Raw genomic sequence first — 19,160 nt, forward strand, 5'->3', positions numbered from 1 at the left:
AATTTATGTTTCGTTGTCTTTTGTCTACGCAGTGCAGAATGTAACCGCGTATAATTTATTTTCATAAATGCTACGTAATATCCGTCTGGCCAAGCGAATTCTAGAGAAAAGTACTGACACGCACAAGAAATGGAATGCATTATGGAAGCTGAGAGGATTGAGTACTGTTGTAGTGCAACAGATGGTAACACTTTTCAAGCTGTAAACCAAAGAAAATAAGAATAAATTCCGGGCTAAATATTCAAAGACTATCCGATTAATTGTATAATATGCATTACTAATGTGCGATGGAAGGCCATAAATATGAACTAGATAACGTCTATCTTTAATATTGTAAGATATGGATTTAATAATGCTCTCTCATGATAGTTTTTTTTTAATATAGAAGGAGAAGATGTGTGACCAGTAACTTATGTTACAACCAGTGACGTCACAACTTTGTTTTGATGAAATAAAAAAAAGAGAATGATGGAATGCAATTTTTTATGTTGCTAATAACTGGAATCACTACATCTATAAGACCACTACATCTATTGGATGTGGTGTTGAACCTAACACCCCTATTGCAAGTAATACTGTCTGCAGTATAGGATGCTGTGTAGGAAGTATAAAAAAGGATCCATTTACTTTTTTGTATTTCAAAGAACACAGTTTTCTTGAATTTTGCATTTAAAATTGGTAGTATGGAGGTTCGTGAGTGTTATCTGTTAGGTACCGATCAGGAAACTAACTATAATCTAAGAATCACGTTTTGATATCGTGATAATGTGAAGATATCTAGACATAGTTCTGGATTGACGAATTTCATTTTAATCGGTAAAAAAATTAATCAAGTGCCTTATTACATTTTACATATCTGGCACAGCATCAGGTTTATGTCAAACATTAATTTGATGAAAACACAAAAAAAATGGTTCAAATGGCTCTGAGGACTATGGGACTCAACATCTGTTGTCATCAGTCCCCTAGAACTTAGAGCTACTTAAACCTAACTAACCTAAGGACATCACACACATCCATGCCCGACGCAGGATTCGAACCTGCGACCGTAGCGGCCACGCGGTTCCAGACTGAAGCGCCTAGACCCGCACGGCCACACCGGCCGGCAACACTTGTTGGTCATCGCATACAAACAAAATATTATCTTTCTGTACATGAATTTAATATACGATACTCTCTGGCGTCATGTAGAGATAACTTTCAAATAGGAGTGCCTGATCTGGCGATGTTGTATTATCAAATGTCATTCGCAACTCAGCACAGTATTGAAGCCATTTAAATAATAACGAATTCGTTTATCAATAAACGGTAGGCAACTTTCCTATTGACGTTGTCAGTGCATTCGATGTGTCGTGACCGCTTTCAGTTTTTCGTAGTATTCCATAGCTTGACGTCTAAGCGACAACCTTCGAAATATTAAAACAGCACTCCAGATTGCCGTTTGCTCTAGTGCCGGCCACTGACGCGATCCTAAACAAGATGCATTATGTGGATCCCGTATCCTTACACGTCGGGCTATGACATATTTTTATTTTATTTTTAGCTCTACTGAGTGAAGTGCCATATCTATTAGCAGCTCTCAAAGCTTATACAGCTTATTGAAAGGTGACGTCAAAATGACGACTTCCAGAAAACTCGATGTGACAAAGAAACCTGACAGCTGTCGACAAATTGGCTGGACGAGTATACGCCATTTTGACGTCACTTTCCAGTAAGCTTAGAATGAAAATAGCGTCTTCCGTCATATCTGGCAGACCTTTGTCTAATAATAACGGGGATAGGATGACATTGAGGGTCACGAAAGGCGAGCTGGATGTAACGGCTGGCAGTACAGTGCAGTACGAGTCTGTTCGTGGAACTGCTAGGGCTGAGTATGAAACGGAATGACGATGGTTATTGGTACATGGAGTAAATCTTTTAAATACATGCTAAATTCGTACGATCTTTGTGAAAATATTCAGAGTGTATCATCTGCAAAACTGGCTTTAATTTCAGTCAAAAAAGTCCTGCTCATGTTCGATCCGAAATTAGCAATGTCACAGCAGTAAATGGTAAATAGAGTCACGTTCGTTAACAGTGAAGGGGAAGAAATTAACAGGTGATTATGCAATACAAGTGTCTGGTAGCGGAATAGTGCGATGTCCGCCTGCCGCAATGTTATGTGTTCCCTCTTATGCGACTCGTCTTGATACCAGAGCTGTTGCCTGATAGCTTCATCTAGTTGCTCGGAATGTGATACCAGGATGCAGGTCGTAGGAAACACCACTACTGACCTGTACGCGCGGATGTCGCGACAGCATGTAAACAACAGCGTCAGCGATGTCCTCTGGATGCAAGGCAGGCGACTCTTTTACCTCTTTGGGAAAGTCGAACTTCGGCAACGATCTCCTCAGTCCTTCGGTATCCACCATACCAGGGGAAATTTGCTGCAATGAAATGTTCATTTCTTAGTTACAACTAGCATAGCCATGTACTAAAATTTGGTCTTTGAACGAAAATCGGTGGAATACGATTCTAATTATAACATGAAGCTGAAGAATGATGCAATTTTACAATAAAAATGAGTGCAAAATACAGGTGTAACAAAACTACGTATGCAAAATTTTTGAATTTTTACAGGAGATAGGATGGATGATTATGTGACAAAAATATCACTTTCCCCCCTCCCCCCAGGCGTCCATTGACATTTACATACAGCGCCCGCTCTACGTGAAACCTTGACCCACGATTATCGTTTTAATTTGCTCTTGGCATTTTACGATGTGATATTGGTTATAACATATTTTTGCCCAGTGTATAAAAGATATTCATGTCACAGGTTTATAATGAGAAGACATTAATTTTACTCGTGTATGTATGGCAATAGAAGAGCGTCAACTATAATTTTCAGGTTTACAATTAGAAGGACCTAAACAAATCTATTCAAATTTAAAATGTTCATTTGACATCATAAACGGTCGTCAAGCCAGAGTTACTAAAGCAATGAAATTTTTAAAATGCTGCGTAACTACTTCTGGCGCAGTCAGTCGCCATTTTCAAATTGTAATCACAAACCTGGAAAACGGCATTAATAATTGCAACCACACTTCTTTAGAATATTACGGAAAATACAATAAAACCAGTAAACTGAACCGAAGGCAGCAGAAACGGGTTACGCAATGACAATTTTTGGTTGATCAGTCATTTCACACCTTAATGCATTGTAGATGAAAACTGCATCAGGAAGAAAGACATTATATACTCTTGCATTACGATACGATCCTGCAGCGATACAACAATCATTTTGCAAACGTAGGATCACACGTCCCACTCCTATAACGTGCAGCAAGTCCAAAACTAGAACACAGCACGCAATGGTACTGTGTTCTCCTAGTGAAATCTTACAAAGACGATGCACTCCCATTTGGGCTAACACAAAAATGATCGTTGCATCACTGCAGGACGTAATACAATAGTACTGTATATGTGTAACCCAGATGCGAAAGACGCTAACGGCATGATAAGCGAAACTGAAGTATCCCGAAAAACTCATCTCACCCAAACTATTGAAGTTAAAGACTTCAATTCTTTTCTAAAAATAGGTGAAAAATAATTAGATACACGGTATTAATGGTTGAAATCTATAACTATGTTTTATACGTTAAAATCGTAAGTGAATTATTGACTTAGCTGTTTTTTTCACCAGATTTATCCAGTTAGTGGATTTTGCAAATGTATCGATCTAGTTACGTATTAAAAAATATTCGGCTGCAAAATCCGCTACTCGGTGTTAGTTACGAATGACGTAAGGTGGAATTTACTTATTGCGAATATAAAAGCAACACTTTTATATCAAAGAAAAATCTGAAAATTCTACGAAACTGGCTTATAAAAACACGAAGGGAACATTATTTTACCGGGAAAAACTGACTTATTTAATGTCAGAAAGAGAACAGACATGAATGCTCAACATTGTGGTTTTTTACAAAAAAATATACCATTCCGTTTTTCACATCAAAAGATATAACAGAAAATAAAATAAGCTTGTAATTGCATCTTAGTAAACCACCGAAACTGATTTGGAAAATAATAAAATTGGCGGGAATTTGCATCTTAGTTAAAATAGCAACAAAAAGTTCTACAAAATGAAATCAGCTGAAAATTGCTTTCAAGTGACATCGTCCTCAACACTACCCATTAATTCAAAATCGCTTGCCGCATCTTCAGGTGCAGCGGTGTCCCTGCCTGCTCGTGTAAAACCTCGATTAGAATTTGAGTTTGCTGTTGGTCGCCTAGTCGGGAAGACTAGCTACAAAAGCTATAAAAGCTTTTTGATGTTTCCGAGTTTGACTTCTGAAAGTTTTATTCCAGCTGTGATTGGTGTTGGTCTTTTCCTTTTCAGGATGCTCTTCCCGTCTCCAGTCTCAAAGTTGTAGAAGGGCTCTCCACGAACTAGAGAAATCATCTTGTTTATGCTTTTCGTGAACAACATTTTTTTGGCTTTCTGAATCTGTAAATGTCACTTATCAATACCTTTCTCTAATCCTTCCACGTATGTCATAACAATTAGTGTAAACAGAGTACTCTTTGCATAATATTGCTTTAGTAATACTTTCCATGTTCTTACATTTTTCATCTGGTAACATTTCTCTCTCACTGAACAGGCTGCCTCTTGCTTTTCCATGAGGGGCTTTCGCCCTCCTTCTGGTCATTTGCAACTGCTACGACAGGTTCGACCTCTTGTGAAATTCCTACTGTTTCAATTATGCAAACTTTGTTTGTACCATATGCTGCATTTAAGCCGCCCACAAAATAACTTGTTTTCTTCAAAAGACTCACGCAAATACATCAACTAACATCCTACTGACCAGCTGAACTGTGCTCACTAGTGCATATTTCAACAAGTAATCGGCAGCGAGAGCTTCATTGTTGCGTACACGTTCGTTACAGCGTAGCCACCCTAACTCTGAATGAGAAAAATGTCCCTTCGAATCGTCACAAACTGAAAGGTAGCTTTGAATGTCTAGATTGGTAACACTGGTGTCAGTTCGCGTTCCTTGCATCAGGATCTGGTACAGCAACTGCGACGCCTATTGAACTTCGCAGGTTTTACAAATTTTGGACATTTATCAGACTTTGCACCAGAAGACATCGTGCAGTTAGCGGCTTTTGCAAACCAAACAACATCTTATACAGCCAATTTCAAAGGTTTATAGCGGGTTTCGCGCACTGAAACCTATTTTTGCATCGGGGCTACTCATATAATACCTTTCGTCCAGATGCAGTTTTCATCTACACTGCATTAAAGTGTGAAATGACTTATCGACCAAAAATTGTTGTGACGTCTCGTGACCCGTTTCTGCTGACTTTGCGTAAGTTTACTGGTTTTGATGTATTCTTCATCATATTTCAAAGAAGGCTTTGCTTCGGTTTAAGGTTTTAATGTATTCTTCGTAATATTTCAAAGAAGTGTGGCTGCAATTATTAAGTCAGTTTTCCAGGTTTGTGATTACATTTTAAAATGATAACTCAGTGTGACGAAACTAGTTTCGTAATCTTTTAAAAATTTCGTTGTTTGAGTGATTGTGGCCCCCACGACTGTTTGTGGTGTAAAACAAACATTTTAAATTTAATTCAGTCACACTCCTTGATGACAGTTATCTCAAAATACAGAATCTATTCACATAATACTATAGCTGTTGCTTAAAGCTACTTTCACTTGACAAATTCTTTTAAATGATGCAGTGTTATGATTCGTCACTATTGTTATATAAAGTTATTCGAGTCTTTGTAATTTAATATTATAATTTGTGATTTTTGGTGAGCACATTTGTGTACAGTTTAGCTGACTCCTACTGAAACTGTCATCAGATTTTGTTTTTCCTAATAGTTGGCCAATTGTTTATTTCATTTTTTGATAGAGACCTGAAACCAAATTTATGAAGTGAGTTTACTCGTTTAGTCGAAAAGTCTATAATGTGGTTGGCACCACTCGTGATAATATACACATTAATTTTTTGCTTGTTTTTGTTACACATGTTTGTAGATTATCTATCAAAATGTGTTTGTTAAAGATTTGGGTAAATAATAAATAATATTTCAGTTTACTTTACTAATGGATGTGTAAATCATTGTAGGCTGTAATGTGTAAAATAGTTAAATTTTGTCTCACAGTTCTTTACTAATATTTATAGAGATGAAAATGTTGACAAACATAGAAAAATGAGAAAACTATCAATAGTTACATTACAAGTAAGACAAATTCCAGAATAGTAATATTTCGTAAATATGACACCATGTCAAAGAATTATTTTCTGAAGTAAGGCAAGAGAATGTGTTTCAATCAGAACATCTCAGACTACCACATTTGAAAATACCGTCCTCTCAACTCTGATATATTGCTTTCTCCTGGTTGCCACTTTTTGAAATATGAAGAGCAGATTTTAAATTCTTAAAATACGGTAGCAGTGGCTGAATTGCTTGTCTCTTCCTTTTGCTCTTTCCTTCATCACGTTCTTCCTCCTCAATTTCTGGGATTCATATTGAGAGTGCTTCCTCTTGCAGTGGCGTTGCTCATCAGATTTTTGGCAATATCTGTCTTAAAGAAATTACATTATTGAGTTATTTTCTATTTTTATATTAGAGGCATCATTCCTGGATTCACCGTATTATTCAGGAAAAAAATTAAGGGAAAGAATGAATAACTGTTCCCACCATATCCTTGGGGCGCCAGTTCACCTCTCTGTCTTACAAACTAGTGTGTACAACCAGTTCAGATCCGTCCCAGCAAGTGGAACGAATATTACTATGACAATTCAGACTGCCCTGGCGTTATGCAGGTTCACTCAGTGCAATAGCAGGGTCTGTATCCATCTGCTGCATTGTTGTGACTATATTAGGTGACTTACCCCTACTCGTATCTTGCTACCCCTGGCCGTGAGGTCCTTCCTCAACCCTTCCAGCAAGACTTTCACTGCATGCTTGCTGGCACTGTACATCGCTCCTGCGGCTAAGAACGGCGGCATGTGTCCTGCGATGCTGGAAAATTGAACAGATAGTTGCAGGACTCTGACATAGTAGCTGACTGCCTTATGAGGAGAAAAGCTGCACTCTGATACTTTACTCTAGAGCGACCTGTACAGACAACTAAAACATTTCTCAAATAAAGAGTCATAGGCCTGATATTCCAGTTTTGTATATCAGGTGTTGTTGTAGTCATCACTTTGAAGAATGCTTAATGCAGTTCTCCATGTTACTCTACATTATATAAGTAGTTTCATAGCAGGGTAACTGCTAAATCTAAAGTGGATATCCACTTGAACCTGCTTACTATATTCAGTCCTTTGATTGCTCTACAATGTTGATTCCCCTACTCTGTGCTGAAATACTAAATTACTAATTCACGATGCTTCCTATAAATCTATCCCTTCTTTCGGTCAAGCAATTCCAATAACCTCTTTTCTCCAAAATTCGACTAATCATCATCGTTTATCCGTTTGTTCCCCACATTTCTCGTACACACGAGGCTACATTCCAGACTAATACTTTCATAAAAAGCTTCCTGTCGCCCAAATTTATGTCTTTATGTCAACATATTTCTCTTTTTAAAAAGAGTTTTCTTTCCTTGCCGTCATCAGCTATTTGAATGCACAGAGACCAAAACTTGTCCACTACTTTTAGTGTCTTGTTTTATCACCTAACTCCCTCTGTATCGTTTTACTTAATTCGAATACCCTCAATTACCCATGTTTTACTTTCATTTCTTTTTACGTTATAATCTTTTTGAGGACACTAAACCATTCACTTTAACTCATCTCCCATTATCGTCTCCAACCGAATTACAGTTCCAACGGTAAACGTGGATTACTTCTGTCTGAACTTTAATTCCCTTCATCTCTCCCTAGTTTCCTTTCGTGTGTCCGCAACGTTCAGACTGAGTGGCAGAAGAGATGAGTTCCAAACCTATTTTATTCTTTTCTCAATTACTGTGCTTTTCATGAACTTGGACTCTTGGAACTGCATTCTGGTGTTTGTACAATTTGTCTCTAACGTATCGCTCACAGGACTCACATGCATAACACATACTATTGAACACAAAATTAAATGCAAAATCGAAGCTCCTACTCGATACGACTTTGTCTGTGTTATCGTTGCTGTAAATAATATTGCAGTGGTCTATAAATTATCGCTCCAACTATGCAGTAATGTACCCATATGAGAAGTATTATTCTCCCACTGGTTCGCAATTTGTCTCGTTAATGACAACAGAAGATTTACTTCCTCCTATCGGTATTTCGAGATATCGATTAACAAGCGAATATATAAGCCAATACTTGTTGTTAGACGTTGTATACGTTTTATTCATGATGGATTTCTGCACTTTTTATCACATATGTCTTCCAAAGTCCAACTTCTCATTCCAGTCATGTGCAGTTGGAGTCATGACTTATAACTGCTATGGTAGCTCAAAGGATCCTTGAAGAGTGCCAGCAAATCAGAGATCTGGTGAAACTGTGATACACCCACAAAACCAACAATAGATCTAAGTAGGATGTATATGGGATTTCTGCAGCACTTTTTTTACAAACCTGCAGCCATATGTACAGGTCATTTACCGTATCCATTATGTCACAAGCTATAGTCCATTTCCATGATGTTACAACCGAAGAAATCACACCTTTTATCTTGGAACAACTGTGGCAAATCAAACGAAACAGACAATGACATTACAGTATCCTACTGACCATTAAAAGGAAGCAGCTAATCACAACATAGCTGTTGAACCTCCACCTTCGCCTTGTTGAAACGTACTCACCCAAAATTAATACAGCATCATGTTTAAAATCAATCGATTAATTATGAAAAAATATAAATATATAGTTAAAACCAGTGTAACTTGGCAAATTAAGCAGCACTTGTCAAAGAGCTTATTGGATCTTTGTACGACACTTGGTGTAAAGTATAATGGAGCCCATAAATTAAATATATCTATATCCAGAATGTCTGTATGATTTATTAAAAGTATGTAGCCACAGATATATACAGACACACACACACATGCACACACACACACTCATGCACACAGACACATTACATCTGGTGATCAACATTAATTCTACATCTAAAAGGAAGGTATGTAAAAGACACATCAGGTATGTACACACCTTTTATTTTTCATACTGTTATTACCACATTTACAGTATGTAAATGATGTAACATCCATTAATACCACTTCTACAATGTATGTGAAAATAAACTAGCAACAGAATGTTTAAACTGAGTGCCAAAATATCCGTGAAAAACGTAAAGAGTGTTAACATTTAATCTGAGGTACATGTGATGCTATGTTACTGGGGATAAACATTTGTAGGTGTTTTTCAATAATGCTTCACTCCACCAAGCACTCTTTTAGGGGGAAAGAAAAGACTGCATCATGTTCTACACTAGAAAATATAACCAACATTGTTGACTAGTTAATTCATATTTCTGATGACTTTTTCACTTGGACATATCTGAAGTTTTGTTCTACTGGTATTCAGTGCAATGACGTCACGTTTCCCAACACTTTATCACAAGAAACTGTACTAAAAATGATGCATTTTGACAAAGTGTTTAATTCGTTATATCACTTAAACTTTATATTCTCATAGTACGATACACAAAATATAGGTTGTAGTCATAACATAACATGGCCAAAGAGAATTATTGAGCAAGCTTCTACATACAGAGAGGAAAAGACGAGATCTAAAAAGCATTAACTTTGCACAAAAAATAATTTATTATAATATATTAAGATTTCAAGTACAAAACAAATGCTGGTTGCTTATCTTAATATGCAAGGGTATTTACAATTTATAATCATGAACGAAAATTCATTCTTGCTCCAAAAAAAACTTAACTCTCTTACTTGTCAAAATACATACAGAATTGTTTTGTAACATTACAAAACACATATTAAACTTCTAATAATCTAACACATGGCTTAATGCGAACTTACAGTTAGAATGATTTTCTGTTTGTATAAAAGATAATAATGTCATTCCCATGTCTAAATCGTGTATGTTGTTAGTAAAAAATGCGTCTTTGTTTAGTGAAAATGTTTATCAAATTCAATAAACATTGTAATGATCCCCATGCTATGATATTATTCTATATCTTAACTAAGAAACGTTTGTCAGCTTCTGCTGATAGTGACAATTAGTGCTATTGCACAATGTAAACTCCAAGACAATTTGTCCTTGTACATCACTGTGTTAGAAATTGCCCTATGCATCACCATGTTACAGCAAATTTGTAAGAATTTTCCTATTTTATATTTGGTTACAGATAAACATCAAAATAAATTGTAACAAATTGCTGCATACATTGTCATGTTACAGCAAAGTTGTAACGAATAGCCCTACAAAATGTTATATCCCATACATCAACGTTGTGTACACTAATTTTTAACATTTACACCAATCATCACAGACATATACTGGATAAAACTGGTGAAATGATGGACACCATTGCCAAAATAATAGTGAGAGGCATTACTCCAATAGTATGGTGGATACCATTTTGGGATCAGCAATGGTCAGTTGATATGGTGACTGACACTAACCTTAATTCATTTTTGGGGCAATGCTGGTCAGCTGATATGGTGACTAGCAAACTAGTGGATGGGGCAGTTATGGTCAGTTGATAATGGTATTCACCATAAACCTCAATTATGTAAGGTGGTTCAATTATTGTCAATTGAAATCGTTGCAACTATTACACTAGATACTACTGATTGGGGCAAGGATGGTCACTTGGTATGGTGACAATGTTTGTCTCTAAATGGCAGCCATTACATGATAATTCAGTCCTAATGCTTAGCAGAAATACACAACCCTCCTCAGAGGAATTATAACAATATACAATTTGCACTTGCAATTTTTTTTGTATGGTGAAAACTTCAATGAAACAGAGCCCAAACATCTGCAACAATGAATATTTAAGAATGTAATGTATACTTGCTATCCCATAAAAAGATTTACAGACGAAAGACTAAGCAGGTAGCCATAAATGTCTAGTTTTTTTGGAACTTTATGGACCAAACGGACGAAACTTACACATCAAACTGTACAACCTACATCTGAACACACAAGGGATTATAATGAAAAATGCAGTGCATTAATTCATGCTTATACGTGTGAACTCACCATACCAAATGTGGGTCTGGAACTGCAATCATACTTAAGATTATTCATGTGTCCTGCAATATGTGATAGTTCATAAACAAAACGAAATCGCTAAGTAATGTGCATCTTCTTACACTATGAATCATATATATTGGACATGTAATACTTTGTAAAAAAAAGGAGTTCCGAAGCTATGTGTGTGTGTTTTTATAGGCTCCTACCCTATAAAATCTAGTACATACTAACATAATCATATAGTTAAAAATAAGTGAATGTGAGAAACACCCTCTCCTCAATGACTTCGTATCAAATTCGTAACGATGATACAGAAAAAACTACTAATTCAAATGGGAGTATAATTAGCCAGCACACTTTCAACACAAGTTGAGATGTGTTCTAAATGTAGGAGGTGTATCTGGAAATGACATGATTTTGTAAGAGAGATTGTGTGCTAAGATGTGTATATACGCTTAGTCACCAAGCTCTCAAGTGATATATAGATTTTGTTTGACTGAGCTCCAATAGCAGATACCCACTGTCTGGTTATGACACACATCACAATGCATTTGTGATAATGGTAGTCACATTCAGTGGGGTAACTGTTGTAACTATGTTAACTGACCTTCACTGTTGCAGCCAATAGTATGTCAAGTGCTGTGACTCCCCATATCAGCTGACAATAATTGTCCCAATTGCATCTGGGCTAATGACAGTCACTACATCAAATGACCATCATTGCCACCAGAACTGTATCCACCAAGCATCCAGTGAAATGTAGTCCTATTGCCAAGGTTATAATGACAATCATTGACGCAGTACTACATACTACCATCTTCATTGTAAGGAGCAATCTATTACAACTTTGTTAACATTGGTCTGTGCAAGGTAATTTGTTACAATTTTGCTGGAACATAGCGAAATGTCAGGCACTTTGTTACAATTTTGCTGTAAAACAGTGGTGTAGGAGGACATTTTGTTACAATTATTCTGTAACATAGTTATATAGCATATAATTTGTTACAATTTTGCTCTAACATAGTGACATATGGGGCAATTTCTTACAGTTTTGCTGTAACATCATTATGTATAGAGCAATTTGCTACAATTTTGCTGTAAAATGGCAATGTATGGGGCTCTCTGTTATAATTTTGGTGTAACATTCAATATGTGAGGCAGTTCATAACATTTATGTGTAATAGTGGTGATGTTTACTTTGGCATGTACAGGTGCAACTACAAGTGCTGGCAGTGGTTTATAGTTCATTCGACACCATCTGTGTCATAGTATCTACCTTGCACACAGGTTTCTTCATAAAATAATTGAAGAACAGCAAGAGCGGAGGTTTCTTTGCTTTATATTCTTTTTTGGCTTCAGCGAAGGGATGTACTCCATCCTTCATTTCGGGAATTTTTCGTTTCTGAGCGAAAATCTGCCCATCTCAGCTTCAGACAGGGTGATTCCCACCACAGTTAATGCATATTGCTGGAGATGATCAGTCAGTGTCAGTCATTGGCTACCTTTTCACATTTTCCGCAAGCTGCTTCCCCTCCCCAACTCAGCATTGTGTCGCCAGATCACTGGCATTTGAAACACCTCAAGGGGCTGGGTACATATATCAGGGCTAGCTATAAGCCAGAGGAGCCTTGCCATTGTGTATTCAGGTCGTCTCAGAGAACTGAGGTCACAACGAAAGTGGCAGTCTTCTCATCTTTCTATTTTTCTTATCTCTCTATTATTCCATTGGTTCCATTGTTTCACTTCTACTATCCTCTGTAATGACTATTCGTGATTGAGTTCTGAGATGTCTATAATATCATGGTATGCGATCACAGCCTTGCTTGAAATGAAGGAGTTACGCATCTAAAAAATTACGTCATTTCTTTTTTAGTCGTCATCAACTATTTGTTGGATTTCTTCCATTCTCTGTCTTCCTATATAGCTTTTAATCTCTGTAGCTCCCTCGAGTACCATGGAAGTTAGTCCCTGATGCCTTAACAGATATCCTATCATCCGGTCCCTTCTTCTTGTCAGTATTTTCCACACATTTCTGTCCACGCCGATTCTGTCGAGAATCTCCTGGTTCCTTACCTTATCAGTCCACCTAATTTTCAACTTTCTACTCTACCAGCACATCTCAGATGCTACTTTTGTCTTTTGTTACAGCATTCCAGCAGTCCACGTTTCACTCCCATATACTGCTACACTCCTAAAGTATGTTCTCAGAAATTTCTTCCTCAGATGAAGGTCTGTTTCATCCTAGCATACTTCCCTACGCCACTGCTAGTCCGATTTTTTGTCCCTCTTTCTTCGTCCAGCCCTCTGCCCAGGTACCTGAGTTCCTGAACTCTGTCCACTCTATGATCCCCAATTCTGATGTTAACCTTGTCACTGTTCTCATTTCTACTACTTCTCATTACTTTCGTTTCTTCGATTTACTCTCAATCCATATTCCATACTCATTCGACAAAAGATACTAAGTTCATCAGCGAAACTCGTCACTGATGTCCTTTAACCCCAAATTTTTATTTCTTTTATTTCTTTAAATGTTTCTATGACATACAGATTAAAAAGTAGGGGCGAAAGGCTACACCCCTGTCTTACACCCTTTTTAATATGAACTCTTCGTTCTTCGTCTTCCAGACTTATTATTCCTTGGTAGTTCTTGTACATACTGTATATTACCCGTCTATCACAGTAGCTTATGCCTATTTTTCTCAGAATTACGAACATCATGCACAGTTCTATGTCGTCAAACGCCTTTTCCAGGTCGTCAAATCCTATGAATGTGTCTTGATTTTTCTTCATTCTTGCTTCCATTATCAACTGCAGTATCAGAACTACTGTCTCGTGTCTTCACCAGGCCAAACTGATGGTCATCTAACAGACGCTAAATTTTCTTTTATATCCTGACGTATATTATTCTTGTCAACAGCTCTTTTAAGCTGATTCTGCGATAATTCTCGCACTTGTCGGCTCTTGCTATCATCAGAACTTTCTGGGTGATGTCTTTCTGAAATTCTTATGGTATATCGCCAGTCTCAAACATTCTACACACCAATGTGAATAGTTGTTTTGTTGCCAATTGTCCCGATGATTTCTCAAATTCCAGTGGAATATTATTTATTACTTATGCCTTATTTGACCTTAAGTTGACAGAAAGTCTTTCAAATTCTGATGCTAATACATATCACCTATCCCTTCTCTGTCGACTCCTGTTTCTTCTTCTATCATGTCATGAGATAAGTCCTCCCCCTCAAAGAGAATTTCAGTGTACTGTTTTCACCTATACGCTCCTTCCTCGGCATTTAACCGTAGAATTCCCATTGCACTCTTAACGTTACCGCCCTTGCTTATAATTTTATCGAATAATTTTTTCACTTTTCTACATACTGAGTCAGTCCTTCTGATAATTATTTATTTTTCTATTTCTTTACATTTTTCATTCATCCATTTTGCCTTAGCTTCCCTGTACTTCTTATTTATTTCATTCCTAAGTGACTTGTACATCTGTATTCCTGAATTTCCCTGAACATTTTTGTACTTCCTTCTTTCATCTATCAGCTGAAGTATTTCTTCTATTACCAATGGTTTCCTCGCAGTTGCCTTGCTTTTACAAATGGTTTTCTTTCCAACATCTGTGATTTCTCTTTTTAAAAATGTCATTGCTCTTCAACTGAACTACCTCCTGGGCTCTTCATTATCACAGTGTCTATAGCCTCAGAGAATGTGAAGCATAGTCTTCATTTCTTAGTGCTACCACATCCTACTTCTGTGCACAGTGACTATTCCTTACTAGTCTCTTGAACTTCAGCCTATTCTTCATCACTACTAAATTGTGATCTGAATTTGTATCGGCATCTTGGTTCAGGATGTGGGTTCCTGTTGTCATGTTGTAGTTCATGACCCACGGGCAACGTATGAGTGACCAAGTAAGTGGTCCTGACAGTCGGGATATCAGTTACTTTGGAATAAGGCTGGCATCTCGGACATATTCTAAGTCGTGGTCACCTTTGTGCTCAGACGGCAAAGACTACCAAATTCACCTGTTAGTCCATCAACTGTTAGGGGTAAAACTCAATGGGACCCAGGCAAGTAAGGCTAGCAACCTGCTTCCCTGGTACTTTAAATATGATGCTGGCAACAATCAGAGCAAAATGCCTCGAACTTTTGGAGCTGACGGAGTCCCACCTCTGACAAACCAGGGACCCCTAAGATACGACTCGGCAAACGAAAGGTAACGAGATGAGGAGCTATTAATATCAATGGGGGCTACTCTGAGAAGAAGGTAAAGCTGGCAGAGGCTGCAAGTAAGATGGGGTTGGACGTTTTAGCAGCTAGTGACATTCGGGTAAGGGGTGAGAAAGAAGAGGAAGTGGGAGAATACAAGGTCTACCTGTCAGGAGTCAAAGCAGGAATAGCACAATGGGGTGCAGGGCTTTACATCAGGAAAGAAATGGAACCCAGCTTAGTTGCAATAAGGTATGTAAACGAACGACTGATGTGGATAGATTTGACAGCGTCTAGCAAGAAAATTAGGATTGTGTCAGTATACTCGCATTGTGAAGGGACAGATCTAGATAAGATGGATAGTTTTTACGACACACTCAGTGATGTAGTTGTTAAAGTAAAGGACAAGTACAGTGTGCTGCTCATGGGTGATTTTAATGCCAGGATTGGAAATCGAACAGAAGGGTTTGAAAAGGTTATGAGTAAATTTGTAGAGGATATGGAGACCAACAGGAACGGGAAACAACTCTGTGCGAGTATGAGCTTAGTGATCAGGGGAACCAGATCTGTCATTGACTATATAATAACAGATCAGGAATTCAGGAAGGCTGTGAGGGACACACTTGTATTCAGGGGATTCTTTGATGACACTGATCACTATCTAATCTGCACTGAAATTGGCATTGTGAGGCTGAAAGTGCACGAGGTCATGTCCATATGTAGGAAGATAAGAGTGGAGAAACTTCAGGATAAGGAAATCAGGCACAAGTACATAACAGTGATCTCAGAAAGGTACCAGTTAGTTGAATGTAGTCAATTACAGTCATTGGAAAAGGAATAGACAAGGTACAGGGACATAGTACTAGAAGTGGCTAAAGAATTTCTTGGAACAGTAGTGTGTAAAGGTAGGATGAAGCAAACAGCTTGGTGCAATGACACAATCAAGGCAGCCTGTAAAAGGAAAAAGAAGGCATATCAAAAATGGCTACATACTAGAACTCAGGTAGACAGAGAAAGTTATGTTGAAGAAAGAAACAAAGTCAAACAGATAATTGCAGCATCCAAGAAGAAATCTTGGGAATACTTTGGAAACAGGTTGGAGACTTTGTGTCAAGCTTCTGGAAAACCATTCTGGAGTGTAATTAGCAGTCTTCCAAAGGGAGGTAAGAAGGAAATGACAAGTATTTTGGACAGGTCAGGAAAACTGCTGGTGAATCCTGTTGATGCCTTGGGCAGATGGAGGGAATATTTTGAAGAGTTGCTCAATGTAGGTGAAAATACGATCGGTAATGTTTCAGATTTCGATGTGCAATGGGATAGGAATGATGATGGAAATAGGATCACATTTGAGGAAGTGGAGAAAATGGTCAATAGATTGCAGTGCAATAAAGGGGCTGAGGTGGATGAAATTAAGACGGAACTCATCAAATCAGTGGAATGTCAGGTCTTAAATGGCTACTCACGATTATTGAAAGGGCGTGGGAGTCGGGACAGGTTCCATCAGACTGGACGAAAGCAGTAATCACACCAATCTTTAAACAAGGAAACAGAAAAGATTGTAACAACTCCTTAATCAGCGTTGTGGGTAAAATCTTCTCGGGTACTGTTGAAAGGAAAGTTCGAGTATTAGTTGAGGACAAATTGGATGAAAATCAGTGTGAGATTAGGCCTCTTAGAGGTTGTCAGGACCAGATCTTTAGCTTACGGCAAATAATGGAGAAGTGTTACCGAGTGGAGCAGGGAATTGTATCTATGCTTTATAAATCCAGAAAAGGGCATATGACCGGGTTCCTAGGACGAAGTTATTGTCTGTTCTACGAGATTATGGAATAGGAGGCAAACTTAAGCAAGCAAATAAAGGTCTTTACATAAATAGTCAGGCAGCAGTTAGAGTTGACGTTAAATTGAGTTCATGGTTCAGAGTAGTTTCAGGGGTAAGACAAGGTTGCAACCTGTCTCCACTGTTGTTTATATTATTTGTAGATCATATGTTGAAAACAATAGACTGTCTGGGTGAGATTAAGATATGCGAACACAAAATAAGCAGTCTCCCATATGCAGATGACTTAGTTGTGATGGCAGATTCGATTGAAAGTTTGCAAAGTAATATTTGAAAGCTAGATCAGAAATGTAAGGACTATGGTATGAAGATTAGCATCTCCAAAACGAAAGTAATGTCAGTGGGAAAGAGATATAAACGGATTGAGTGCCAAATAGGAGGAACAAAGTTAGAACAGGTGGACGGTTTCAAGTACTTAGGATGCATATTCTCACAGGATGGCAACATAGTGAAAGAACTGGAAGCGAGGTGTAGCAAAGCTAATGCAGTGAGCGCTCAGCTACGATCTACTCTCTTCTGCAAGTAGGAAGTCAGTACCAAGACTAAGTTATCTGTACACCGTTCAATCTTTCGACCAACTTTGTTGTATGGGAGCGAAAGCTGGTTGGATTCAGGTTACCTTATCAATAAGGTTGAGGTTACGGACATGAAAGTAGCTAGGATGATTGCAGGTGCTAGTAGATGGGAACAATGGCAGGAGGGTGTCCACAATGGGGAAATCAAAGAAAAACTGGGAATGAAATCTATAGATGTAGCAGTCAGGGTGAACAGGCTTAGAAGGTGGGGTCATGTTACACGCATGGGAGCAGCAAGGTTACCCAAGAGACTCATGGGTTCAGCAGTAGAGGGTAGGAGGAGTCGGGGTAGACCAAGGAGAAGGTACCTGTATTCGGTTAAGAATGATTTTGAAGTAATAGGCTTAACATCAGAAGAGGCACCAAAGTTACCTTCCTATTCGCAGTGTTTCCTACTCCCTTTACACCATTTTCTGTTGCTGTTAATATTACCCCATACTTTTCCGACAAGAAATCCTTGTCTAGTTTCCACTTCATTTCTCTGACCGTCACTATATTTACATTTCCCGTTCAGATTTTTTGGGTCGCTACCACATTAAAACTTCTGACATTCCAAGCTCCGACTTGTACAACGTTATCGTTTTGCTGGTAATTCAATAGTTTTCTCATGATCACTTCCCCATTGGCTGTCTGAGTGAAAGAATAGTACGGGATCTTTTGCCAATGGAGACATCGTCGTGACACTTTTCCTATTCCAGTCCACGTACTATGTGGGTGCACATTACACGTCCTTAATGCAATAGTTTCCATTGCCTTCTATATTCTCATGCCATAGATCACTGCTGATTCTTCCGCCTCTTACGGACTGTTTCCCACTCCAAGGGCAAGAGAGTGCTCCGAACCTCTGTCCGCTTGTCTGCCTTCTTTGGCAAAACCGGTAGCAGAACGAGGGTGACATCTCGCGCTGGAAGTCATCAGCCGCCATTTCTGGTGATTTTATTCATAATGTAAACAGTGGCAAGATTCGACCTGAGAACGAGAACGTTTAGATTACTAGTAAAAGATGCTAAACCTTATCATAGTCACCCAATTTTTGTGACTTCCTAAGAAGTTCCAGCAGGTTTAGCCAGTTAGTCTCAAACAATAATGTACTATTTCGTAACCGTTTAATCGTCTTTTAAGCGTTTATGAATGCACTTGTAGAAAGGGGACACATTTTCAAATGTCACATTCTTCCTCTTCAGCGCTACAGATACATTCTGATTTATGACGCCTTCAGCCCCGTTGCTAAATACAATCTTATTTTTCACAAGCCTCCCTCATTTGTTTTGATTAGTGGATGTGAATACTCCCAGACGGTAATTTGAATTTCATTAGGAGCGAAGGTAATAAAATGATTTGCCATGATGTTCCCACGAACAGCTAGGGACATAC

The 19,160-nt window shown here is 38.1% G+C and overlaps 1 protein-coding gene across 1 annotated transcript in view; it reads right to left on the reverse strand.

Annotated features, from left to right (window-relative positions):
* The window catches only part of LOC124777516 (dehydrogenase/reductase SDR family member 11-like), a 78,463-nt gene that overhangs the window by 16,031 nt on the left and 43,272 nt on the right, over positions 1-19,160 (reverse strand). Inside the window, exons 4-5 of the mRNA XM_047252961.1 lie at positions 6,888-7,017; positions 2,274-2,426 (exon numbers count right to left, since the gene is read on the reverse strand). Coding sequence (XP_047108917.1) covers positions 2,274-2,426; positions 6,888-7,017 — 283 coding nt within the window. The remainder of the gene's footprint in view (positions 1-2,273; positions 2,427-6,887; positions 7,018-19,160) is intronic.

Source organism: Schistocerca piceifrons, chromosome 2 (assembly GCF_021461385.2).
Source record: "Schistocerca piceifrons isolate TAMUIC-IGC-003096 chromosome 2, iqSchPice1.1, whole genome shotgun sequence".
NCBI lineage: Eukaryota > Metazoa > Arthropoda > Insecta > Orthoptera > Acrididae > Schistocerca > Schistocerca piceifrons.